The 27,225-nt window shown below is 40.8% G+C and overlaps 1 protein-coding gene and 1 long non-coding RNA gene across 4 annotated transcripts; one reads left to right on the top strand and one right to left on the bottom strand.

The window, feature by feature from the left end:
• Window positions 1–578: 578 nt before the first annotated feature.
• On the bottom strand, window positions 579–25,527 carry LOC138617646 (gamma-adducin-like). 3 transcript variants are annotated; one of them, XM_069692804.1, is made up of 16 exons: window positions 25,257–25,527; window positions 19,420–19,465; window positions 18,266–18,496; window positions 16,114–16,258; window positions 15,273–15,424; window positions 14,583–14,663; window positions 13,036–13,185; window positions 12,582–12,725; window positions 11,001–11,099; window positions 10,211–10,384; window positions 7,597–7,857; window positions 7,263–7,379; window positions 5,672–5,761; window positions 3,966–4,089; window positions 2,405–2,500; window positions 579–2,275 (listed from the first exon to the last, which is right to left on the bottom strand). In XM_069692804.1, the coding sequence occupies exons 3-16, from the start codon at window positions 18,464–18,466 to the stop codon at window positions 2,025–2,027; spliced, it is 2,085 nt and encodes a 694-aa protein (XP_069548905.1). In that variant the 5' UTR covers window positions 18,467–18,496; window positions 19,420–19,465; window positions 25,257–25,527; the 3' UTR covers window positions 579–2,024. The 3 variants fall into 3 exon arrangements, with proteins under 3 accessions (XP_069548905.1, XP_069548906.1, XP_069548907.1); XM_069692805.1 differs by lacking the exon at window positions 25,257–25,527 and having other exon boundaries at window positions 19,420–19,512; XM_069692806.1 differs by lacking the exons at window positions 18,266–18,496; window positions 19,420–19,465.
• Window positions 19,546–27,225, top strand: LOC138617647 (uncharacterized). The gene is made up of 4 exons (XR_011310674.1): window positions 19,546–19,619; window positions 25,860–25,962; window positions 26,427–26,520; window positions 26,975–27,225. It is a non-coding gene; the product is annotated as an uncharacterized lncRNA (long non-coding RNA).

The following is a 27,225-nucleotide window of genomic DNA, read 5'->3' as shown; positions in this document are numbered from 1 at the left end:
TTCCGTTTTCTTAATTTGGCCATTTTTATTACGTTGTTTTTTTTTTTATTATTAAATGGACCACCGTCTTAACCTTCTCGTCCTCTCCGTATGTCACCTCATAGGAGGTGTGTGTGTGTGTGTGTGTGTGGTTTGAGGGGTCCTGTCCCCCCCCCCCCATACGAACACCTGTTGGAGACACCGAATTCCCTCTTTGTCTCCACAGCCCCCCCCCCCCCCTCAGTGGATTACCATGGCAACTCCCATTCATATCATGGCTGAAGACTGATTATACAGCTTCACACGGTCAATTATCACTGAACAGAGTGCATTGTTTTAGGGGGACGCTGTTTTTGTTTTTGTTTTTTTTAGACAGCTGTGCGAGTAGGTTTCAAGAAAGCTTTAATTCATACTGGAGGTGTTTGGTTCTTTTTTTTTCTGTCGGGTAGAGATGAGCTCGAGTTTCGTAACGCAGCCTGTGAGATCAATGCATCCGACAACAGCAGAAAACGTTCATGTTTTAAATTATAGTTAAGAAAAGACGAGAAACGATAATATAAAATATCTTTCAGCTAAAAAGCAGGAGAGTAACAGAGCAGTTATGGATGATATCCCAGCTTTTATTACATCAGGCAGCTTTAAAGGACTGACTTTGAAGCAAGGTGACTAACGTGAAGCACCGAGGGGGAAAAAACAAACAAACAAACAAACCTAGGCGATACAAACAGCAATGTAAACAACAGAGGAAATACAAGCACTTAGTTACAAGTAGTACAATTTGTAAACACGAGGCATGTTCAGTATATAAGGAGCTTAATTAAGGTGGGTAAAAAAAAAAAAACGTGATAAAAGTGTTAAAATAGTGTTATTAGATTGTACTGTCACATCTCTATATTTCATTAACATTTGGTTTAGCGTAACAAAAGAACTTCACAAAAACAAAACTATTTACAAAGGCAACGACTTCACTCCCTTTGGGTTGAAACAAATCATTCACATTATAGACTGGGATGTAAATATATGGTCCTCTAATATACTTTATATCAAACTCTAACAGTGGCTATGAAGAAAAGCTTTCCACAGCATATTGCTATCAACTGACTGCACAAACATCCATCACGTTCAACGTTCTGTGATTCAGTCTCGGCACTTTCGCTGTCAAACAACCTGAAAGAAGTGGTGGTTTTCTGTCAACTCTGGAAAAGTCACTCGTAAACAACACGCAACAAATCATCACTTCGCTGAGCTCTTTCTGTCAGTCACATCATATCTCATCACAATTACAATAAAGCAGCAACCATGGGAACAATACCACTCAAATGTAAAAACAGGAATTATTACTGTATTATCAATCACAGCATGTTTAGTAGAAGAGTTATTAGTATGTAAATATGTGAACACTATCAAATCATTTATGTAACTATCAAACACTATAATGTCATACCTATAATAAAAACCAACATATATTATTACAAGATAGTGGAACTATGGTTATGTTCAGATACAAATCGTACTTCTTATAAGGCTAACATCATTTCATCTTGATATCTCCGGCCACTGTTACACTACTGGTATGAGTCTTAAACTTTTATGAGCTGTCAGTATACATTCAACTTGTGCAAAAAGAAGAAGAAAATCACAAATATGTAACGGGTCCAATCTGATGTATTCATGTCTCCTGTGATACCGCTTTTTATAACCCCATTTAAAATATGGGTAATAACCACAAAAATGCAGTTTTGCATTCACCTTTGATTTGATTTCCCTTCACTGAGCCCTCGGTGGTTAATCATAATGTCGCACAGAAAGGAATTCATCCGTATTACCATCCGCTAGCGCATCTTGGAAAATCTTTCACATTGAATAAAAGCTGTGACTAAATGAGGGGAAATTGAAAGGTGTATTAAAAACAACTGTCCTGGCAGACTTTCTGACTAAATGTCATTTATCTTATTTCATTCCCCTTCAGTCAACTACAAATTAAGAAGGCAATTCAGATATATTTCTTTCAAAACTTTTTTTTTTTTTTTTCCGAGTAAATGCTCTCAGGCTTCTGGTTTTTCTTTCTCCTCCTTCTTCTTCTTGCTCTTCTTCAAGAACGAAGGTGTGCGGAACTTCTTTTTCTTTTTCTTGGGGGACTTGGTTTGGCTTTCCGGGGTCTGAGGCTCCCCCGTCTTCTCCTTCGTCGTTATGGAGATTTCCACCGTTTCCGAAGTACTCACGCTCAGCTTGGACACCTCGATGCTCAGATCCTCCTCCATCTCTGCCAAGTGGTCGTTCCCGTTGGGTATTGTGTCTGTCAACAGATAAAACCAAGTCAGTGAAGAGGAAGACAAGGCTGTCATAACGAGTTTAATTATTCATTTAATCCGAGGTATTTCTTGTCCTTTTACGCAGACTGAAATATTCATATACGGCGAATTACCATGTTTAGCTGGCGTCAGTATGGGAGAGAGGGAGAGAGAGATGGTGGATCCGTCAAATGTGGTCATCTCATCGGCATCAGTGACATCATCATCTTCTGTAAAAGGATTAAAGCCATGGGGGTCAGTAGTTCATCATGAGGCTTATTAGATGAACAAATTGCTTCCCTACTTGCAGACGCAACAACAGGCTGTATTTCAGCAAAGTGGTGCCTTGAGCTAAATTCTGACTTGAGGATGCGATGACCATGTTACATCATTGTTTAGTGTCCTAGTCTCCCGAGTAGCACCAAGCAAAGAAGGCTGATACAAAAGCTATTATTTTTGCAGGCATTTGATCAGGTAGTGGACAAATTCAAGTTTTGGCCTGATGATGGCGCTACCTAAACAGTTAACATGGTTACAATCTTTCCGGAGGAAGGACGTGAATATCTGAATCAGATTTCATGCAAGTCCGTTTTTTCAAAGTAGGCATTTTGACTTGTCACGGTAGGGGAAGCACAGGCGTATTAGTACAGTCGGTAGGTGTGGACTGTGGCTGTACACCTGACAATAGTCGACTATTTCATATTAATGGCAGCATACCCAAAAACGTTTTTGCACAGGCACCGTCGCTGCATCCTGGGTTTAGAGCTTCCCAGGATGACTGAAGAAGTTCAGACAAGCCAGAGTGCTTCCCCCCCCCACACAGCAGAATGATAGATCTGGCCAGGCCATTCTCTCCAGCGCTGGCGCAGCGCCGTCAGGCTGTGCGAGACTACAGGTGTGTTAATGATGGCTGCATTCCACTCAGGGGCAGATCCTGCTACTGCATGAACTGAACATCTTACTTGCATACACATGCGCCTTCCCTAAGGAACGAGTTCAAATGCGTGCAGGGAAAAAGGTCTCCTTTTGCCGAGACATTTCAAACGCAACCGCGTGGTGGCACTAGAGAAAAGGTCAGGAAGTCACCGTCCTCTGAGCATCATAAATGTTTATACTAGCTTTCATGGCACTACATATAATAGTTTACGAGCTATTTCAATCTGGACCAGGAAGACATTACCATCATGGCAAAGACTAACAAAATTCACTCAACACTGGGTTCTTTAACAAATTCCAGTTCATTAATCTCTATTAGATGATGTGTTCCAAGACTGACCCATTATCCTGACAGTGAAAAATAAAGGTGCTACTCAGTTGCAGAAATGTTTCCCTCCTGCCTGCACATTTTTTTTTTCCTTGTCCTCAGCCAGTCAGAACTAAGACATGAGGGAGTTTGACAAGACTGATGTCTTTGCAGCTCATCTCTCACCATCCCTGTGAGCGTACTTCACAGCTCAGAGGAAAAGTGAAACTGTGGACTGACAGTTTTGTCCTGATGGCATTTTTGCAGGAGACTTTCTTGTTTCTGTTCATTTAGTTCCTACATTTCCTCCATACGGGAGCCAAGGACTCTGGTTGGACTAATTCATTGTCCAGACTAAAAGCTAATGATACATTTTATGTGGCGACAACACAAATGCAGCAAACTCTGTAAACACACAATTAGACGGACGTATGAAGAATAGGGTTGAGTACCGTCTTGGCCTTGCTGCTTTTTTTCTACCATGTTCTTGTATTCATCCAGCTCCTTCTCTGTGAGTTCGTTGAAGGGGTTGGGGGGAAGAGAGCGGGTCTGCTCCTCATCCTCAATGATGAAAGCCTGATGATACAGAGACGTGGACATTTTTGTTCGCTTTCATACAGAAATCTAATGTATGCGAGTGTCAGTGAAATGACAAATATCGAGTCAATGACTAAGTTACTCAATGTAGAATTTTGACTCTACTGACTTTTCCATATTGATTAGAAATTCTTTTGAATACTGTTCACATTTATAGATGTTAATATTCTTTTTTTACCCACACAAGTTTTTGAATGGATTTGTCGTTTTGTTTTTGGCTGACAGACTTGTGGGATTTAAAGGTCCACTGTGCGCTTCAGGGGAATCGGTTGGCTGAAATAGAATGTAATATTTGAGAATTATGTGTTCATTAGGTGTACCATCACCTGACACTAAGATTTGTATGTTTGCTATCTAAAGAATTTAACCCTTCATATCTGCCGAGGGAGCAGGTCCTAATCCATGGAGCCTGCCATATGTCTACAGTAGCCCAGAACGGACAAACCTAACTCTGGCTCTACCTTTTGCGTTTTTTTTGTTTTTGCTTTGCTTCTCTTGAGCCCAGTTCGGACCAAATATTTGCGATGAGACCAAACAGTCTAAGACCATCGCAAGGAAAGGTTCCAGCAGTGAGAATTGGCCCGTCTCAGCTCAACTCAAGCCTGCTGATGTTGGTGCATCCTGGTGTTTCTTGTGATTCAGGTTGTAAAGTCACCAGTGGGTAGTTTTCAAAATCAAGGCTTGCTTGTCAGAGGAAACACCAACGCATCTTAACGAGGGAACTGCTCCAGAAAAATATAGGAGAAATTGAAACAGCTGTCATAAATCCCCTGGGTATTCTGTTGAAGCACCGTGGGTCCGAACTCCTGTGTTTTTCCTTGTTTGTCTTTTTTCTGTCTTTTTGTTTAAGGTTTTCAATCTTTGATCACTACTAAAAATGAAAGTGTTGCAAGTAACTCACTATCACTACCCTCATTCATGTTTTTAAACGCTACAAATTATATGCAGCTACGAAATAGCCTTAAAAGCCAGCACTTAAAACTGAAGTACAAAGAGTTGTTGGTGTGGAAACGTAACACCGTCTTGTCTGGTTGCTCTGGTCTAAACTGACGGGTTTCAGGATGTTGCAGACCAATTGCAGAGTAATTGCGAGTTTGTCGCAAGGCCATTTGAAAAGGGACGGCGAAGCGAGGGCTGTTGAGTTGGTTACAATCTGCAATTATCACCTCTGCTCGTTCAGTTTTATTGAGCACTGGAGAAGGCATAGCAAAAGCTGTTCTCATTGTTTCATCATGCTAAATTTGGACACAACAAGGAACATCGTCATTGATTCGAGGCTCTCTTTTGTCTTTGGGGAAGCGCAATGTTTCTCCTTCAGCTGTCTTGTCTTAAATAAGACTGTTAGCTGGGAGTCAAAGTTTTTAACTTCGGACAGGAGGTGAATGTTTCGATTGGGTGATGGCCCTGAGCAGGACAATATGTTACTGTGGTGATTTCTCTTTATGTTTTAAGAACAAGACTAACTCAGAAAAACTACAAATTACAGCGAGACATGCTTTATTATGGAGGTGTGGCTGCCGCTGTAGCCTCATAGCTTTTAACAAATGCTACGTATACTTACTGGTCCTTTTACGGTGTCCACAACAATGCCTGCTAGTAACTGAGATTTTGGTCCTGGAGTCATCTGGTCACCTCTGTGCTGTTCTTTTATCTGAACAGATACATGCAACAAAATCATATTGAATGTGGCTCAGGGGTTTTTCACATTATTATTACATAGTTACAGACACACTCAGTGAATGACATTATAGCTGCTCAGTTGATAAATCCATCAGTTTTACAACTGATTTTGTATGCTTCCATGTTTGGTGTTCTTGTCAGTAGAACTGCAATAATTTGCTAAATAATCAATGAAGTCAATCAGGAAAAAAACTTCTCTTCAAAAAATTTTGCTTCTCAGATATGAGGATTTGATGCTTGTTTTTGTCAGACTGTAAATATCACAGTAAACTGAATATTTTGAGAATTTGATAATATCACTGTGGATATAATCAATCAATGTTTCCTTTTATTTTGTAGATAAAAGAATTGATAAATTGAGACAAAATAATCAGCAGATTCATCAATGATTAGGACAATCCTTGACTGAAACCCTTGAAGTCAGAGGGCCTGATTTATGAAGATCTCAAATAAAGGGTACTAAATTGCGTGTTTGTTCAAAAAGTTTGCGCATTTATTTTGCACCCGTTTTGCGGGTGATTTACCAAGAGTAATTGCGTCTATGACATCAGATGCAAATCGTTCCATTTAAATGAGGGATTGGTGGGTGTTAAAGTGATTCCAGCCGTTCTAACAGAACAACCGCAAAAGGAGGACGAAAATCTGATCCCATTGAAATTAATAAACAGAAATAGGGCCTATAACAAGAACAAAACGCTATATAGGAGATTATCGGCGAGGAAGTCAATGGGAATAACAAAAAAATCAATAGTTTAAATTATGAGAAGATGGCAAGATAATAGGAGATGGCTTATGATAAAACGTTGGCAAATAAAACCGGAGGGACGGTGGATGAGACACAAGCACCGATCAGCAGGGCACGCTTTTTCTGTGTTTATGTGTAAGCAGGTCATTTGGTTTCATTCAGTGCATCGCGAGTGCTCGGGAACCTTACGTAGCCTACCTGTAAATTCTGCGGGACACATTGAGGTCCTGTGACAGTAAACCTGCAGGTAATTTGGTTTCATTCAGTGCATCGCGAGTGCTCGGGAACCTTACGAAGCCCACCTGTAAATTCTGCGGGACACATTGAGGACCTGTGACAGTAAACCTGCAGGTAATTTGGTTTCATTCAGTGCATCGCGAGTGCTCGGGAACCTTACGAAGCCTACCTGTAAATTCTGCGGGACACATTGAGGACCTGTGACAGTAAACCTGGCTAGCAGGGCTGGGTGGGATACGTAAGCAGCGACACGCTGGAATGACCCAGAGGGAAGTAAATGCAGAGTCGCAAGAAGGTTTTTTAATTGCTGGTATTTGGTGGTTCCTCCTGTTGTTGGCTGTCAACCATCATTCAGTTAATCCAATAATTTAAAAAATGTAATCCCTGCACAAATGTCTGAATAATTTTTTCCTTTAGTGAATCTCTGCTGCCCAAGTTTGTAACACATGGGGGCAGTGTTGTAGAACAATGTGATTATTTTTCTACTGACCCGGTTCCTCTTATCCAAAACCTCAGTGGGATTAGTGTTGAGTGGGACAAACTGGTTGGGGTCCTCGATCTTTATTGAGGTGCCGAAGCTGTTGCCTGGCTCTGAGGACTTCATCCACTGAGAGAATAAAGGAAAAAAAAAGAGAAAAAAAAGAAAAGGATTAATAACAGCAAATCAAACATTTAAAACATGCATTTCTCATAGTTGCCACAAGAGGGCAGACTAATACAAAAGAATGTCAGCTCCCAAACTCAAAGTTTCCTTCAGACACCAAAGCAGATCGAATTTTGATTACTCAATTCGCTGTTACAGTTTGACATGAAATTCCACGCACCGTGGTTTTGGTCCTGGGGCTGACGTCCCCGCTGGGGGACTGTTCAGGAACATTGACCCTCAAGTAGCTGTTGGGCGAGTTGAGCCACCGGGTTCGTTCTCTCTGCTGTTTCTGCGCCATAAACTTAAAGGGGCTGCGCAGACCCAGCTCACTGTCCTCCGGTGGCACAGCTGACACTGTGGCAGGGATTTCCACGTCGTTCTTTGAGCGAGGTTTTTCCCGGACAATGGGGTTCCTGTAAGAGTAGCCTGTTCTGTATCCCTAGTGGGGTCACACAGAGAGGAAACATTATTCTAACATGTGAATTAGACTGTTTATTGTTGCCAGAGGAGAAAATGTTTGCAGTATTTTTGCACCGTTCTTCAGCACTGACACAACAAATGAAATCTGAAATACTAACCACAAGAGAACCACAATTCAAACAACTCTCAGGCCACCCAAGATCCACTTACACAATGCTTTTAAATATTTAAACAAGACAGTATATACAAACAGCATTTTTGCAGATGTAACCAGTTTCAGAGAAACAAGAGAAAACTTTGGTTACAAGGAGTGTGTTGTTTGTTGTTAACAATGCATCAAAGACCAGGAGAGACAACTAGAATACTGCTGATGGGAACTTGCAGTACTATGTGTAATGTGTAACAGTACAACTCTGCAATCAAAAAACAAATAACCAGAAGTGGCGTTTCTGCCAGGCAAGATGACAAGTTTACCACACGAAAAAAAAAATCCCTGCGTTGGGCTTTGATCACCACAGTGAGAGAAAGCCATGTTTTTTTCTTCTTCAGAGAACTGTTCACAGGAACCTGAAGCACAGAGTCCAAATGGTTTAAATGTAAATGCAACACAGCAAATGCATACCAGCTGTAGCATTTATAATATTTCTGCACAGGCTAGTGCACGAGAAGCATCCTCAAGTTTATTATTGTGCGATTGCTGGTTGCATTTCCAATGTGACATATTGCTATTTGGATATAATAAATGGGTGGCTGGATGGATGGGAGTGTACATTTAATTAAAGTGGTCACTTTTGAAAGACTGAGGCTAAACTCCTCATCCATACACCTCAACTGTTCCTGTATTCTTTCTCCTTGCTCAGTTTAGAAGAGGAACATCCTGTCCTTTCATCATTTTTGTTGCTTTTAAAACTGGACAGGCCCCCTTTCTAAATCACCTTCTTCCTCCTGTATTATTAGCCGTGGCCTTTAGTGCACCCAAGGCTGCTGTTGTCTTTGCCTTGGCACCATGTCTGACACCATCACAGATAGCAAACTCCACCCTCAGGCGTGGAAGGTCATGACCTCCAATTACGGCGACTGTCCTGGCATTTGCACCCGGTGGCGAACTCAAAAGTCTCGGAGAAAATGCCAAATCCCATTTCCAAATTGAGTAGACTCGAGTCCTTCCACTAAGTGATTGTGTGGTCTGTGCTGCTGCAACTGCCCACAGCATGCCTCGCCATCTGGAAGCTATGATTGAGAGGGTGGGCGAGCTATGATCACACAGAGCTAACACAGCTGCAGCCTGTTCCAGCCACAGTTGTTAGTGAGTAGTACACTGACTAGTAGAACAGACAGGCTGACATCTTCTGTATCCACAGAACTTGTCAGGGCATGGCCATGATCAGTGCGGTTAGAATAGCAGCGTGTCGACTTTCAGAAGTGCAGCACAGAAATCTTGAGCATGTAACAAAACCAGTGGACAGCCTGTTCGCCACGATCACTGTGCTTTTACATGTGTTCACAATAATTACTTGCCATTTTGCAAATTCCAGCGATCTCGCTGCAGTAAATATGTTTAATAGAAGCTCTGCTGAAGGTATTACGGCAAACACAAATAATCCCTCATTTACAGTTAGCAATGCTCTTTAACCTCAAAACAAACCACATGCTGGGTGAGCACAAAAAAACACAGAAAAACTAGAAGAGATGGGGAATGTGGTCTTATTAAGAAAATTAGGCTACCAATCGTTTCACTTCTTCCCCTCTATTGGTCTAATCATGCAGAATGTGTTAAATTACACGAGTTTCATTAAGTTTGAAAATTGCAAATAGTTTTTGTGCAAACATGTTTTGAGTAAATATTATCAAAAAAGTATTTAAAAAGTTTTTATAGAAGATATAACATTTATGACTCAAGAATGTTCTTTTTTTTTTTAACTGTGAGCCCGTGGTTTTCTTTAGTTCAGAAAATATAAAAGTGTGAGAACTAAAATATTTCCAGCTATTTCTATTATGTGCAGGATGCTTATTTTTAGAGGAAGTGATTACATATGACTCTTTCTTTATTAGATAGTAGGTACTAGTAGTCTTACTGTTACAGCCAAATTTACCTATCTGGAGATTAATAAAGTTTTAGCTTTAAAAAGAAATTGCAACTTTGTCCTTGACATACAAGTTTTTCCAACACCCACAATCTTTAATCTAAAAACTGCATAAACCTCCACACATTGCAATATGCAATATGACTCAATTACACATTTTTCAGATTAGATTGAAACAAACCAAATCTCGTTTCATTGTGTTCTCTAATCAGACACTTCCCGAGGAAGTGTCCCAGACAGGAAGTTCAAAGCATCATGGGTAAAAAACACAGGTCAGGGTTCACTCACCAGGTTGTCGAGCATCCTCATGAGGGACTCGAACTCGGCCTCGCCCACCCTCCATTTGACCTCATTGTCCATCACCACCCCGGCAGCGGCCACTCCCTGGGTCAGGGGTTTAAACTTGTTCCTGTCCAGGAGTACGAGGTTGTCCACGCCGCCCGAGCACCTCAAAGCATTCACCTAAACAAATGCTTTTATTTAGTGAGAGTATTCCATTAAGACAAACTTTTATTTTGAGTTACAAGCCAAAGTAATATTCTGTGTTAAGCTACCGACGACCATCCTCGTGCATTCAGACATTTTAAACCGCACTCACACAGGAAACATTCATTTGAGGACGTTAAATATTATCTGATGGATTTTATTTCAAAAACGGTTTAATATATGATGTAATTATATGTGAACTGAACTGTAAATACAGCAAAATTATGTAAAAACACCACAACAGGTTCCCCGGCACAAAGCAACAGAATCACTGCAGGGTTCCACCCGACTGTACATTGATCTCCAGCACATACTTGACTTGGATTTGCTTAAACATACTTTGTTGGATTTCAGATTTGCCGTCATTTCAGCCACACTTTGTTTCGTTCCTTTGTAAACAAAGGAAAACGATTTCTACAAGTGGAGAATGAAAAATGATATCCGATTCATACACATAACTTAAGAGTTAACTTTGTCAAGTGTGTGTGAAAGGCTCACTCAAGCTTACGAATCGCTTTTAAACTGAAAAGTAAAATTACATTTTATTACCATGCAGAGAAAGTTTCAAGAATAAGACTTAAGGTTTCTGTACCTGGATTTCACAGGCTTGCTGTGAGTGGTACACATAGTGAAACGCTTCCTCCACCGTTTCTCCCAGAGCCAGTAGCCCATGGCTCCTCAGGACCATCACCTGAAAAACACAGAACCCTTGAGCTGCCCGATGGCTTGCTAATGACAGACACACTGATGTGCATTGATCAATTCATGCACTAATCAGCAAATGTTCCCTTATTAACACACGTCTCCACATAATACACATGTAGCATCTTAAAATAAAACCAAACATACTGTTTATTTTGCTCAGCTTAGAATAAATACTGTAGTAGTGTGGAAAAAAAAAGCCCGCTTGGTTCTGTCCAAAAGCAACAAATCCTTTAAAACTCACAAAGTGACGTGTTTTTTTCTCAGTTATTTTATTCATGCACAAAGTGAAGTGTAAAATTCAGTTTGTGGTTTTACAAAGGGGGTTCAAGCAAGATTATTTCTTCACTTGAGTCCTGTAGTTTTTGCTGGTTGCCTAGCAACCTCACAGTGATGACTAGAGCAAAGAAAGGCTGCATCCAGTGAAAAGTAGTCAAGTGTTTAACAAGAGATGAGCATTTAAAACGAATATACTATTAAATATTAGCTGGGATCTATTTGGCTACCTAGCAGAGTTTGCGCTGCTCCTCATTTTCATTTTATTTGTATGAAAGAGGTCCGTATAGACCTTTTTGATGGTTGATGGTTGTAGTTGTCTGCATGTTTCTGCTGTTTGTGCAGCAGCATCTAATCTTTAACGATTTACTGGAGCCTCGTGTTCTTCTTCTCGTCATTTGATGTTTAATGTCAATTGGTAAACAGCTTTTAGGTGCATTACTGCCACCTGCTGGCGATAGTAAGGCGTTACCTCCAGGCACCATTAAAAAGTCTTTGTTGACATTTCTTGAGATTCTGCAAATGGAGCTGTTGTGAAGCAAGAAAACGTTTTTCTGATGATCAAGTATCATCAACAAGTAAAACAAGGCGACAGTCGCAATAAACTATTGGAGCGTCTATTTTTTAATAACTATTGGAAAATTTTAAAATCATGACCAAGCACAACACATAACCTCCCGGCACAGTTAAAAAAAAAAAAAAAACTTTGGTGAAGGTCAGATCAGACGTTTCCAGCAGCTCCCGCTGTTTATGCTGAGCTAATTCTCTCCTGGCATTGACGGCATATGTAGGTGACAAATAAGAGAAAAGAATCAATTCGCTCATCCAATTTTCACCAATAAAGAAAATATGTAAAAAAAAAATTAAACTATTCCCTGAAGAGGTATTTTCTAAAATTCTGTTATTTTTTATGTATGTAAAAATGGTTTAAACAATTAAAAGGTAAAAATCCATTTTAGACACAATACCTAAGGTGTCCAAAGGACAGAAGGTGACATGCTTTATTTAATTTTTCACAATATGCTATTGTATTTATATTAAACAGCCAACAGGCACAAATAACCTCTTCTGTAGGCACACGTGCATTCAGTCTCATATAATAAGTGAAGACCTCTTTGAAGCAGTCGCTGAAAGCCGCTCTGTCCCATGTGAAAAGTGAGCCTGCCACTAATGGAGTGCCTCGATCTGACAGTACCTTGGCAGTTGGGCCCAGAGCTTTCTGAAACTCCACCTTCTCCTCTTTATTATCCAGACTGCCGTGGTAACCATAGCAGCTCACGTCTCCCAGAAGCAAAGCCTCCTGGGAAATGGGCAGGATTCCACATTTCATCGAGGACACCTGTTAGCAAGGGATAAAAGCAACTGAGACCATGACGCACCAACATCTAAATAGAGGCACATTTTTTGCTATCAGGCACAAAATAAAACTGTACACAGCAATGTTCATCATATACTGTGCATTTTACAGCCTAGCTTCAAAGGAAATGGTAAAAATGCATCACGGGGTGTCTGCATTTAAAATAACTTGGCATGCAGTGGGCTGCCTTTAATTGAGGCTCCCTCCTCTGGTGCAAAATAAGCATTTAACAGCACTTTTTATGCTTTGATTAAAACGAAGCTCATTTAATATTTGCCTGGAGCATACTTACAGCAGCTGTAGCTGGGGTATGTATATGGATGATACATCTCACATCAGGGCGCATTGAGTAAATGGCTGTATGAGGAGCAAATCCAAAATGGTCGATGCCCAGATCACTAGAACCCTGATCCACAACTTCACCAATTATGTTTACTTTCACCTTAAAATGGCAGAAAAGAAGAGCAAAGTTAGAGCTTTGAAGAGTGCCAGTAGTTGTTGTTGTAGTAAGGGAGGAATAGTTTAAAAGAAAAACAAAATCTGTTCCTGTTATTTCAGAACACAAAAGAGAAAAGTCTATAATACTAAACTTACAGGTAATTACAAGCAGCACGACTGAACCATTAAAGGTACCGAATGGAGTTTGCTTCAAAACAAAGTTATGTTTACGTTCATTTATTTCACATACACATTCTGTAGGCCTGTCATAGTCATTACATAATTGCCTGACTGCGATTATTTGAGCTGACTCCAATCGTTTGGCATGATTTGTAGAATCGTTTCCATTCATCTGTACAAAAACAGCACAACGAAACAAACAGAAATTTCCATCACTTTTCTCCCCCGTGTTTCACCAGCAGTCTTCTAGTGATGTCATCACCTTGTGTCCCCTTTTTCAGCTCTGGTTTAATGGCACAAGTGAAGAATTAGCGCCAACATAACACCATTTTTATTTCGATTATTGTATTGTTATCATACAACATCGATCCCGGGGCTACGAACTAAACAATCCACAGTGCCTTAAAGCTTGGATTACTTCATATTGTAGTTGTAGCTGTCTATCAGTGCTGATCCAACCTGATAATAATAACAACTTTACTACATTATGTTCCTTGAGATAACTTGTGTAGTATTTGGCACTATGTAAAGAAAACTGAATTGAATTACTGTATATTTTATCAACAATAACCAAGATATAAATTAATTTAAAATATCCTAGAATTACAAGAGAAGAATGTCACTCTAATTTATTTTAAATTAACCTGACTGCATTCAGAATCAGCTGACCTTTCTAGGTGCTTGCGGTTAATAAAGAAAAGTTAGGTAAAATAAAGCCTCCAATGAGGCTCTGAGTAAATGACAATTTGTCCTTCTCTACAACAGTTTTTGTCCTTAGCATGACATGCTAAACACTCGACGAGAACTTATGGCAGAAAAACGAAAAGCTATAATTATGATGAATAATAGAGGGAAACCAATGATTTTTGAGCACAGCAGGTTCTACACTCAGACACGTTGAGAAAGGTGTCAGAGGTCTGTCTGAAACAGATCTGGCAGACATAATGTGAGTTGAACACACAGACAGTATTACCATCAGGTGTAGCTGACAACAATACGGGGTCACTTTCAGGTGTCTGGCCATTCCCAGTGAAATAACAGGCACAAAAATGTCTTACTGCGGAACATTTTCACATTGTAGAGAATGTGTTCAGTGAATTTACAAAGACACTGATTGTGATCTCAAGCTATACACTGAATTTGATTTACGTGTAAAGCTCCACGACAAAGCACAGTTACCCATAATTGGAAAATGAGAGCACACACAGCCATTGTGCTTACCAAATTTGCTGCCGTCACCTCAGCAAAACACAGACCTCGTGGACCGATGAGAACGTGGTCCTGCTCTTTACTGACACGCACCTGAGACAAAAAGAACACATTAGTAAATGCAAAACGTAACTGTATCCTGGCAACAATAAAAATGAAATGCGTAAATTTCAACATTTTTAAACCTCCAGTTGTAAATTTGTTCTTGTTAGGGTCAAAATGGCAGCTAAACTGCACTGCTGCAAGGGGAGTCTACATCTCCACCCTTGGAAAGTTCTTTAAACTGGGTTGGCAGCGGCTCAAAGCAAGGAGACCTATTTCCCCGAATTGAGGGTACAGGAAACTCCGAACCACAGAAGAACGCTGTTTTGACTCTGAAAGACTCAAAGCTTAGTGCGAGAGTTGATGAAACTGACTTCCGGGGCTTTTTCTTTTGGGAAAATCTGAGCTTCACATCTTCACACCTCAGGTGCTCATCAAATATTTCATTGTGAAATTCCTCCTTTTGGGAACCTGCTCATATTCACAAACCTTACATTTCTCAATCATAAATAATATATGGGTTCAGAAAAAAACGAGGTATTCCCCTTCAAGTCTTCCAGGAGCCAGAGAACATGAGGCTCACGTAAGAAAGAAACACAAACCTTGTGCTGCATACATAAGCAGGTGTGCACTGGAGCGTGATTGTGAAGTTGTACTCACAGTAATGTAGGAGCTTGTAAAACGAGCCCAGCTGAAGAGGTCAACGAGCCTGTAGAGGCTGGCCAGCCTGCAGCGACTCTGTCTCTCCCCTTTGGCAAAGGAAGGAGACTCAATGCCATACAAGTCATTGACTGGAGTCACCATCCCAAAGCCTGTCACAAGACATAGCATCATCAGTAAACTTCAGTTCATCCAAAACATTGACAAGGATGTTTACATGGTTTGTTTCCACAGTATTTAAAGATAAAACATCTCAGGGAACTTTCCACAGCTGAAGATTAAAAAAAAGGCCTTTCTCAGAATTCTCAATGTGAAACTGAAGGGTATTTTTGGACTGTAACACCATATAAGGGCATTTAATGATACAGGACCTGATCTTTTACAGCCTCTTTAGCTTTTTAAAAGAGCATGTCAGTCTCAACAACTTCACAGCCATTTCCTACCGTGACATTTTCCCAAATATTTGCAATTTTGACTGTTAAATTATCTTTAATTGATCTTTTCAGTTCCAGGGTGCCCTGTGAAATCCCCAGAAACACAAGGCCAATAGGTCAGGCTAACATAATTAGAATTGCAAACTGCTATAATTCATTACCAAGAATGGTCATGAGTGCGGTTAATAAAAACACTGACAATTAAAAATTCAGTCAACAACTTTCTGCCTTTTCTGCTGTCTCAGGGTTGTTTGGTGTCACAAGAGCCTGAGAATTCAAGCCGCTGACAATGAAAGATATTCAGCCTGCATAATGCACACAGACGGAGGATACACGCTGAATGACAATCAGGCCCGGAGGGAGATAGATGGATACATTCACACACACAAACACACACTGTCACTTACTGATGGACGAAGTCAAGGGGCCAGCCCCTCCCACGGTGCTGGCCATGACTAGGTCAGCGATCTGTCTCAGCGCAAGAAGACCTGAAGGGTTGTTGCCCTTCGTCATCTGGTCCTGAATCAGGCCTTCCAACTCATCTTTAAACACCTGGAAGCAAATACAAAAAAAAACTTTTGTTAAGGGAAAAAGAGACACAAACACCATGGTAAAGCTCCACTAACCCTGGCAAGTCATATATATAATGGGTAAACAAAAAGTTCCAAGATTGTGACGTGACATTGCATTACGCATGAGGAAGCTGTAACCAAAACCATCATGAAAAAAGTATTCCAGGTTTTTTTGTTTCATCAACATTTTCTAACAAGTTTTTGTGTGCGTTTGCGATTTCTTCAGGCACCTGAAACTTGACAGTCAGACCCTGCGGGACGAACACATGGCGCACAACCCTTGTGAATGTCAAAGAAATCCAACCTGGCTGCGCTTCCGCCCCTCCTAAAACAAATGTTGCTCAAAACACACCGTCTGTGTGCGACAGTCCTCCTTGTTGTCATGGAACTTTATGATTGCCCTTTGTATACACAACCTAACCTTGACCTCTTTCCAGCTCCTCCTCAGGATGTGTCAGGGAGAACAGCGTGCTTCCAGTTGCTCTTTATTACAACTGTACACAAATCACAAAAGACAACTTAAAAAGCTCTTTGTGTGTCTGTGAAAAGGGGGTTCATTAGAAGCAGGGGGATGGCTTTAAACCTGACCATCAATTTTTGCATCAAGAGAAGCCTGTGAATCTTGAAACAGCACTATTTTCCTGTGAGCTGCAGCTAAGCTCTGGCATTGTGCTTCATCCGACCACGGTTCCCATGGTGATGAGATGAGTTCCACTTGTTGGGTCTGTTATGCAACCGCACATGAGTGTGGGCTCGTCTTATTTCCATGCACTTCATAGGCATGTGTGTATTAATAAAGTATATACCTACCTACCTACCTATTGCACCACCTCGTACCACATCTAATCAGACTACACTGGTCTGTTTTGCATCCATTCGTATTTATATTATAAATAGAATATCTGCTATTATATGGTGTCACTAATATTTTGTGAATCCCTATTATGTCAGTGGGGGTAGACTAAATAAAAGAGACACCCCAGTGTAATGCAATGCAGTTCAACAGCACTGCAGCCTACATCTCTAAAACAGTTTCAATAACCTCCATTGTAGGACAGTTGAATTTGCCTGCATTTGTTTGCAAGATGTACCTGATAAACTGCTGTTGGTTGGAGAATGAAAAGATGATTGACTATTAGGGAAATAGCGAAAAATGCCCACTGCAATGAGTACAAAATAAGACAACAAATATATATATATATATATATATTTTTTTTTTTTGCTATGTAGCGATAGTATAACATTACTGACAGTGTTAATATGTTAAGTTAGTTGTTTGTTCAGAGGCGTAAAGAATAGCTGTATCTAACAAGCTGAAGCAACTTTATCTGGCAAACAAACCAGGTGTACCGTTTTGATTATTCAAAACAAAGCTATAGTTCAGGTTATGAAAACACAAACTGTACTGAAAAACATTCCAAATGCCGTTGTTATATGATTTGGCTGTGGCTGTTTTCTTGCTACTATTGTCTTGCTAAAACTGCAAATTATAGCTTAAATTTGAGGTTTAACAGATCACCATTTATTTTTAGTCAAAACAGTACTGGGTCCATACGATCTAACTTTATAATCATCAAGGATAAAATAAGACAACTCCAAGCTACAAGAACACACACACAATTTAACCAAACAACCCAAAATCACAGTCTGAGTGAGGGCAAACTTAACGCAACAGTGACTCACTATTGCCTCCTAACATGGAAAAAGGTTATAACAAGACGGGACTCCATTTTTACATATTGCACCTTTAACACTAAACTCCTTAATGACGTTGGTAGGCTTGGACAGTGACGATAGTGGTGATATTTTACAGAGAAAAATCACATTTTTCATAATGGCCTTCACGTAACTAAGAAAAAAAACACAATGCATTTAAGTCGGTCTTGAGCGAAGCCTCTCTTCCGGCTTTCAAAGCGCAGTTTATTACTCATCCTCAGTGAAAGCTTGTGTGTAGGTGGGCACTTATATAGAGCTGTGGGCTACATACTGGACTCTGCAGGATCTGGGTGACCCTCTTCTTCTGCTCCATCATGTTAAAATCCTGCCTCAGGTCCGGTGACATGTTCCTGCTTCGGAGGTATTCAGGGTCATTCTCGTCCATGCGGTCAAAGTAGCGCTCCTTGGAGTCGTTGCTGGACAGGGACAGGGTCAGAGACCCCACGGTCTGCCTGACGTCCACCAGACTCATGTTGCCTCTGCAAGGCCTCCTCCTCTACCTATGGACGAGAGGAGAAAACATCACAGCTTACTTCACATTCAGGCCGACAAGGCGACGCGTGTTGCTTTAGCTGAAAAGACACTGTAGGGGTGCAATGGTGACTCATGTAATTACAGAGATGGAGACAAAAGAGATGCGAACATTGTTACAGGATTGATGCTGTTTTGCAAGAGCTGTTGATATGCAAAAAATAACGAGTTAGTCATAGCTGCTGGAACATAATGCAAGATTTTTTTTCCCCCCTTTTTCTTTTTTTTTTTTTTACTGAAATAAGGCCAGTTTAACACCACAGTGAATGTGGACATCTCCACAAACACTCGCAGAGCCAACATTGTCTATCTCACAAGTACTTAATTCCTACTTAGCGGGCTTCGTCGCCAAACGTTCGCCATGTATTTCCTCTCTACACAGATGGAGAGCAGCTCGTAAAGTGTGAGAAGGAAGCAGCAACAGTTCCCTCATTTCTACTTTGCAGCAGGAGAGCTCCAGATCTTGGTCAACAGTAAACAAAGGTAGGCCTCGTGTAAATAAACTCGTCTGAAAAGCAGTTAACGCCTCTGCCACTGCCACTGCGGTGTTACCTGGATGTGTGGGGTGGAGGGGGGGGGGGGGACACACACAAGGGATACAGCCAGGACTATGTTACATTAGGCCTGCAAAATGAAAGAGTTTTCACCACACTCAAAACCAAGGCAACGCTCTCATAGCTGGCTGAGCAGCAGCCTGTTATCCAGCCACTCGACGCATGGCATCAAATTACAACTTTAAAACCATTTATGCTGCGAAAAGTAACGCGGGAGGGGGATGCATTAGCCGAAGGCGAGATATAATGCAATGTGTAAGATTAATAAAATGCAAAGACACCGCATAATCCCACGTGTAAAACTGTTACTGTCAATTCAAAAAAATAAAAAATAAATTACCTGAAATAAAGTATTCCTGCGTGCTGCCGGATTTCTCCCACAGAGGCTGCAGATGAAAGTAAACCAAGCGCACGTATCGTTATTCCCGCTTCCGATACATGGTGGAGTAAAAGAAAAAAGAAAAAAAAAAAAAAAAAAAAAAAGCTTGCAGGACGCAACTTGCCGCTACAGTATCCAGACGGAGCAGGCTGCCCGCTGCGGTAAGTAGTGAGTTGAAGAGCGAAGAGTGGCTGCATGGAGGAGGGTGTGGGTGTGTTTGTGTGGGAAAAAGGAAAAGTGACCATGTGACTTCACTTATCCACCCACTAGGCCTTATGTATTCAGCGGGACAAAGGAATGGGCGCTCAGGACCGTGTCTTTCTACTCTATCTTTCCAGCGACCTTATTTCTGTGCTATACTTTTATCTTCTACCCCCACCTATAACCCCGAAGGAACTTGTTATAAGGCTGCTTATGGTGAAATTCTCAAGAAAAGTTAGTGATTTTTTTTTTTTTTTAAAAGAAAGAAAAAAAGAAGTTTTTATCTTCTCTGTCTGTCTATGTGTTATTCATTAACTCCTGCCTCTTCATTTCATAAATAACCGAGGCTCCTGTGTTGCCTCAGTCGAGGTTTATATCAAAGCTATATGGCCCAGCCATACCAAAACAGTAGAAGTTCAAAGACAGAACAAGTGCTTCCCTCAAAAAAAGTTTCCAATAATATAGGATGTTTCCTCACAAAGAGCAACGAATGTCCTCTCAAAGAGGAAATACTAGATGATTTCTTATTATGTTAGTCACATCACAATTAATCTCACTTCCACAATGTAATCCCATTCATGTGCCAAACGTACACCACTATATCTGCCATGTTTATCCACTGCTTGATCAGTTTTGAAGTTAAATGACCAGCAGTGAATGTGCCGACTTTGCTTTCTTGGAGATCATATGTGATTCGCTGTAATTAGTAATGACTATTTAGTGATAATAGAAACATTTTATGGAGCCTTATGCTAGGTTGTTATAATAAAAAAAAAAAACACTTGATGTTTTTGTTCATGGAAATTAAATGAGCTCTTTTACTTTAAACAGGACATAAGATTAAAGTGAATATGTGCAGCTTTATCTTGGAAAAGGGCAGCGATCCCTCATCTTCCTGAGCCACCTCTCCACTATTTTCTGCCTTGCTGGTCAGCCTCTCCACAAAGTATTGCAGCAATATTCAAATGCATTCCCTTTTAAATGAATACAACACCAGAATTTCAAATTTTCTCAGCACAATGCTGCTGCCAGCCCACGAAGTTATTACCCCTTTAATCAGACACACTCACACAACTATCTAGATTTGGGGAGTAGCAGAGAGCAGGGTTGGATCACTGGCTGACATAACAACTCCAGGAGACAGAATGGAGTCGGGGAGGCGGGGCAGATATGTGAACATATGGCTTGATGTAATGAAAAGCAGAACTTTCTCACTCCAGAGCAGTGTGACCCCCCCCTCCTTCCTCTAAAACCCTGAAACCCTGCCTCCCTGTTCCTGGCAGAGTTCCCACCGAATCCACATGCAAGCTTAAATGTCTGCGCTCAACATCCTCCCACCCTCCAGCCCCCGCATTCTTGCTGACTATTTGAACTTTTTCAGCGAGGGCAGTCTGTCTTGAAAGCATGGCCCAAATGTCAGGTGTTATTAGTCGAGGTCTCATTCGTACAGATTACTGCTGAGGATATTGATGTCCACAAATGAAAGCGCACCTGTGTTTTGTCACAAACCAGCCACACGTGCAAATGCTCCCTGGATAAATCAATCCAATAAAACTCGATAATCGGAAATGCTGAGTCATATAATTCTTTATGGTAGAAGTCCAAGAGATAGTGATGCTGTACCGGAAATTTTGCTCTTAGACATGATGCCCCAATTATTAGCTTTGGTTCATAGTTATTAAAAGACCCACCCTCAGCCTGGACACGGGAGTTTATTTTATCAATCCTTCTTAAATCCCCCTATAATGAATTTAATGCCTCAAAATCCTGATGTTCTCTACAAAACCATGTACATTCTCATCTGATATAAAAGGTATAATTTGGTTAACAACCACCGACAGTGTGGTGGAAAAACAACCAGAGTAAACTGCATTTCATTCAGAGCAGTAAACTCCAGAAAAACTGCAAGATATAACAAGAAAAAGTCTGCCTTTCCATCTTAAAGGTTTAGAGAGGAGTAGGCGAAAGCTGTCAGGGTGTCGTTCGGATGAGGAAGTACTGTGTGAACCGGAGTAAATCCAAAGTAAAAAACCTGAGAGACGTCAGCACAAAGAATACCGATCAGTGTCGTGTTGTGGTTGAACTTTGGCTGAAACTCAGAAAAAAGTCTGGTACTGTGGTAGGCAGAGTATGTTGTACTGAAAAAGTGGGATGCATGAAGCCACCTTTTGCCCTGCGAATTCTGTCTCTCATAGTAATTTGATCTTGTCTGTGCTGTTGATGGATTTGAGGCTGGAGCTTTATCTGCTTTCCCTGAACAGGGAAAAAGCTGAGGGAGGGAGGGATCTTTGTTCTTTAACACGTTACAGCCTATAGATTATTCAGTGCGGGGAGGATGCACAATGAAGTGTGCATCACATTATGATTGAACAAGTATGTTTCCCTATAGATGATAGAAAATGTAAGAAGCTACAATTTTGCTGTGCATGCAGTGCACTGTAATTGCACAGGAACTGTTGCTGCTGCTGCTCCTATATTATTAGTATTAGTATTATTAGTATTTTTACTATGAATTTTGAGGCTTTTGTGCTTTGAAGCAATGAATCAGAATGGGCCCATGTCACTCAAAATACAGCGCAATATTACACTTGGCCTGTATTCAGGCCGGTGAGTGTTTGGGGGTTTAAATGTAAATGGTAAATATAAAAACAACAGAACAGAGTGGGGACTGAAAAAAGAATAAAATACCCTCTTTTAAAAGATTTGTAATTCATAAAAACGAGAAGATATTCATCGATAGCAGACAAGATCATGAAGTAGTTTTCAATGACAATTATTTTTTATATAGAGAACCATTAGTTATGTAAATGTAAGTAAGCTTTCCTGCAGGGATTCAGTATCAGCATTCAGACATCACGTAATCTAATCAAATAGAATTCACATATAAAAGTCAAGTTCCAAAAATACTGGATAACCCATTTCCCATAATGCAACTAGTATACTGCTCAACACACAGCCTGCAGCAGCATGTAGCCATTGTTATTTTTGGAAAACTCAAACAGCATTTCATTATTTTTCATGGCTCATTTTTTCACATAATGTTTTAATAGTTCTGCTCTGTTTTATACTCTGGTCATTAAAGTTATTATATGTTTTACAGTCTACCACCACTGGACTATATGAGACCAGGTGATGGATGATTCTCTTTTCTTTAATTATATATTTTTATACTTTATGTCTCCTGGTTGAATCAGATGGATTTCCCTTTTACAGCAGTAAAATCTGGTGGAATAACAGGGAAAAAAAAGTTGCCCCTCTTTCAGCCAGAATGTCCCCTCTGCTCTTCAAGCTGTCAGGAGGAGAACGGCGGTCTAAATTCAGCCTGTGTGCCAAACCAAAGCTCAGCAGGACTAAAGAACACAACGTGGAGTGGATTGCTGTTAATGAGGACACTGCAAACGTCTTCCTAAAACCACCTGCGAGGTTCATTCTTACCAATCAGAAACATTCAGGGCGACATTTTCATGGTGTTTATCTGGTAAGTGAAAAAAGAGACAACTTTGTCTCAGGTCTGTGCAAGCATGGTTGCCATGGTAACCACTGCTTATGCTGTATGAGACAGAATTTGTAGTGTGTATCTGCGCATGCCATGAAAACACCACCAGAACTCTACCAGCTATGGGGGAGGGGGGGGGGGGACTTTCTCACATTTGACACTGATTATTCGGCCTCTTTGACCGATTGTTCCTCCTTGTCGTGAGAGCAGAAGGTGAAGGGTCGCAGTATTTTCTCGTTAACCAAAGCCACTCTGTCTCGATTTCCTTGACGACTGAAATCTCAACTGTTTCCCCTCCAACTACAGACATGTTTGAAATATTGGCCATCAGACCCTTCAGCCAGCCAGTCTCCTCCCACATATCCATTTCTGCAAGGCACCATTTTTATCAGCTCAATCAGCCTTAACCCCGAATGCAAGCTAAATGAAACTGCCTGCTTATAGGCACATAGCAGCAAAAATAATCGGGGAAGTTTAATTTGAATCTATATTTCAATTATATTTAGATATTAATGAACAAAGCTGCACGAGCTAAAAAAAACAAAACATTTTAGAATTGACCACAAATAGTTTTATACCACCTTTAACCCCCCCTTAAACACTTAAAGTGTTACGCTGTCATGCAGATATTATGACTGAGTTCATATTCTGTCCAAGTTGCTCTGTTAGTGTTTATGAACCGAACTGTCTAATTTAATGCTATTTCTAAAATAAAATCAAAAGTTCCCGGGCCCAGAGTATACAAGAACTTGTAGTTTTCCAGGTACACTGTACCTTAAAATACAACAGCTAAACTTGCATACGGAGGTGTTGCCGAGAGAAGAGAACTTCTACCACGGAGTTTCTTATATTTCTACTACAAAACAATGCTATTGTTTTGATGTCTTCACACAGAATATATCACTCCACGACTTGCTAAAAGCGGCCGTGCTACACGCCCTCAGCAGGGTGGGTGGTAACAACAGAGCACACTTTGAACCTGAAACAATTTACATTGTTACAGTTGGATGGCTGCCTTCGCAGCATTTGGGTGTAGACCTGCATCAGCACAGATGTGTGGGTGCACGTAATCACACCCACAGACACACATTGCAGTTGTGTGGAAAGAGGCAGACTTTGTTTACCTAAGTGGAGGAGCTGGCGTAGTCCTTACTGTGGTTGTCTTTGGATGGCCTCCATGTTGGAGATCTAGTGGTTAGTGTGTGGTTCACTATAATTGAAGCTGAGCTGCGGTTTGGCTAACACATCCCTCATATGTTGTCACATTCAAATCAAAACTATGAGAAAACAAAGTGGTGGTTTTCAGTTTTGTGATGCAATAAATTTTCTGTAAAGCTTTTATGTTTATGCTAAAACCTGACATTTACTACAAACTGAAAATGATCCAAATGTGGTGCAGTGAAAGAATGGCGACGACAGCGTAAAACTTAATCTAAAACTCTGTAAAATGAAAACTGTGTAAAAGTGTGAAATGTAACAGGAAAAAATCGATTGCACGGGTGAAATGTTTTGGGTCAGGACCTGCCTTTTCGATTTTATGCCTGTCTATAACTCACATCGCCAGGCAGACATATTATGAAATCCTGTGCTACCTCAGCTCCACATCTAAAGTCAACAATTGCTTGTTCGGAGTAATGTTTCAAGAGGCTGACATTAATTGAAAGCAGCTGTTTGAAGGCTCTGCAGCTGGAGTTGACAGTGCAGCTGCAGACAGGCCAGTTAGGCAGCGAAGATCTAACGCAATGTTAAATCAAGAAAACGCAGTGGAAACACACACAACCAAGTTTTACTGCAAAATTACCCCCTAGACACTCAGAAACTCACGTCTTGATATTTTGCATGATGTTTCCAAGGACGTCATTCCACACACACAAAAAAAAACCATGTATCAGAATTTGTTGCAAAGAAATAAAGTTCTGATGGACTGTAAAATGCCTTTTATCTGTTACCCGTGTATTGAAAACAGCCTTTTACTCTCTAAAAAAGCATCAAAGCCCACATATCACAAAATTTCACCATGCCATATAACTCATTTGCTTTGATCTCAGCTGTAGCGAATGCCTGCTTCCACAGATAAAAAGATAAAATGAACACAACTTACAGTGATGGCTGTTTTTTACACTTATCCTGCAGGAGAATTCTTCTTTTTTTTTTTTTTTTTTTTTTTCCAAACTCCCACAGTTCTTGCCGTTGCTAGATAGCTGTTTACATTATCACTTTGAAGAGGGTCATCTGGTTTCCCACAAGAGAGGTAACTGCTGCTTTGCCTCTGATCTCCTGAACTCCCTCGGCTCCTCTGTGACAGCGGCTGCCTATTCTCATAGGAAAGCTAGAAAACTTGACAGAGGAGGTTGTGGAGACCAAGCTCTCAGATGGGACTGTGCTGGACTGAAAAAAAAATATGGGAGGGACGAGCCTCCCCCCCAGAACATACCGTGTATTACACTGACTCATTTCCCTGAGTCACATACTTCATCAACTGTTTCTGAAGGTGCAGTAATACTGAAGCTTTTATGAAGTCGCAATTACTTGCTACATTTGTTTTCTAACCATAAATGGAGGAAAACTGCAGCAATCTCCTGCCAGGCATATTTTTCCTCTGCATATTGAGCGTGCCTCATGTTCTAAATTTCGCTCCCGATGAGGGCATTGCACACAGTGAACACTTGCCTGCTTTCACCTCCTCCCACATACTCTCTTGCAGTGAATGAGTGGGATGTGCTGCTCTCCCTCTTTGCTGCACCACCTGAGTACATCGGGCATCCGAAGAGTGCATGCTATTGCTGTGGAGACAGAAGAAATACAAGGTAATTAATTACATGCTGTAGGTTGAGAGTTACATCTTTGACAGACTATAGCAACAACTGCACCATAATGAATGACAATTAAACACCGAATGTGGGAGACAGCAAACTATGCATGCATGTGATTGCTGGGTCTGCGTGCAGTTTTTGTCTAATCAAAATGATAAGAGCGCTGGAAACCCATCAAGAAACACCAACAGTTTAAAAGATGTAAACTTATGTGCAGATTCGCCTTCATAATACGTCAAGTCTCTGCTGTGATAGCTATGATATGGCATCTACAATATTTATGCTCTCAGTAAACATAGATATGATCTGTCCAGTGAAACTCCAGATGTTTTGGATGTGAAACCAACAGGAAACTGTCCGCTGTGAATTTTATTTGACTTGGCATCAGCTGATGGGTTAAATTTAGACGTTTTTCTTCTCCCACCCGCTACGGTGCTGTTGTTGTTGTCTTTGCGCAGGCTGATAAAACATTCATTTCCTGAGCTTTCTGCAATCGCTGAACCACACCCAGAGGATGGCCCCAGTCAGAGAGCACACCCAGGGAAGTCAAAGGTCCATGTCTGATGAAGTTATTAAAATAAACATCAATACAGTGAGGCACAGAAACTTCCTCTCTACGAATAAAACTCTGAGCTTTTATTAAAACATGTTTTAGTCCTACACACACACACACACGCACACACACACACACACACACACACACACACACACACACACACACACACACACACACACACACACACACACACACACACACACACACACACACACACACACACACACACACACACACACAAAGAAAGAGAGTAGGAGGCCTGAGAAAGTCTCTAAAATGATACCATGTGTGGTGAAACTCATTGAGAATATTCCTACACTGCCATCTAGTGAGGACTTGGCAAACACAAGTGACAGCAAAAGATGTCACCTCTGTTCCAGTGTCTCCTCCTGTCATAAACGCTCTTCATAGTCTCTCTCTATCTCTTTCTTTCATTTTGTTTTTGTACAGGCTGAAGCAGCTATCTGGAAAATCAAGAATAAGAAGCTCGGAGCAGTGGAGGCAGAGAACGACACACTGTGGTTGGTAGCTTTGGGCTGTGAGGTTTGAACTTCAGATTTAGGCAAAGCATGACTCCGTTTATTCCAGTAAGGAGTGTCAGTCAGACACTTTGTGAGGTTGTCTTGCTCAGAGAGTGGAACTTCAACTTTAAGCGTTGTAATTTTAATTCAATTCGTTCAAATAAATAGATTTCATGTGAT

Source organism: Brachyistius frenatus, unplaced genomic scaffold, assembly GCF_029030835.1.
Source record: "Brachyistius frenatus isolate BFR_SWC_R1_liver_20210118 unplaced genomic scaffold, ASM2903083v1 Contig_13, whole genome shotgun sequence".
NCBI classification, from domain to species: domain Eukaryota; kingdom Metazoa; phylum Chordata; class Actinopteri; family Embiotocidae; genus Brachyistius; species Brachyistius frenatus.
The sequence above is the reverse complement of the archived record's forward strand: the minus strand, read 5'-3'. Positions and strand labels throughout refer to the sequence as shown.

Bases quoted from the DNA above. Each gene is read 5' to 3' on its own strand.
- LOC138617646 (XM_069692804.1), bottom strand. From the start codon at position 18,466: ATGAGTCTGGTGGACGTCAGGCAGACCGTGGGGTCTCTGACCCTGTCC. The intron at 16,259-18,265 runs GTATGTAGCCCA...ATTTGCTTCCAG, and splicing joins CCCAGATCCTGCAGAGTCCA to GTGTTTAAAGATGAGTTGGA. The intron at 13,186-14,582 runs GTAAGCACAATG...TGCCATTTTAAG, and splicing joins AGGTGACGGCAGCAAATTTG to GTGAAAGTAAACATAATTGG.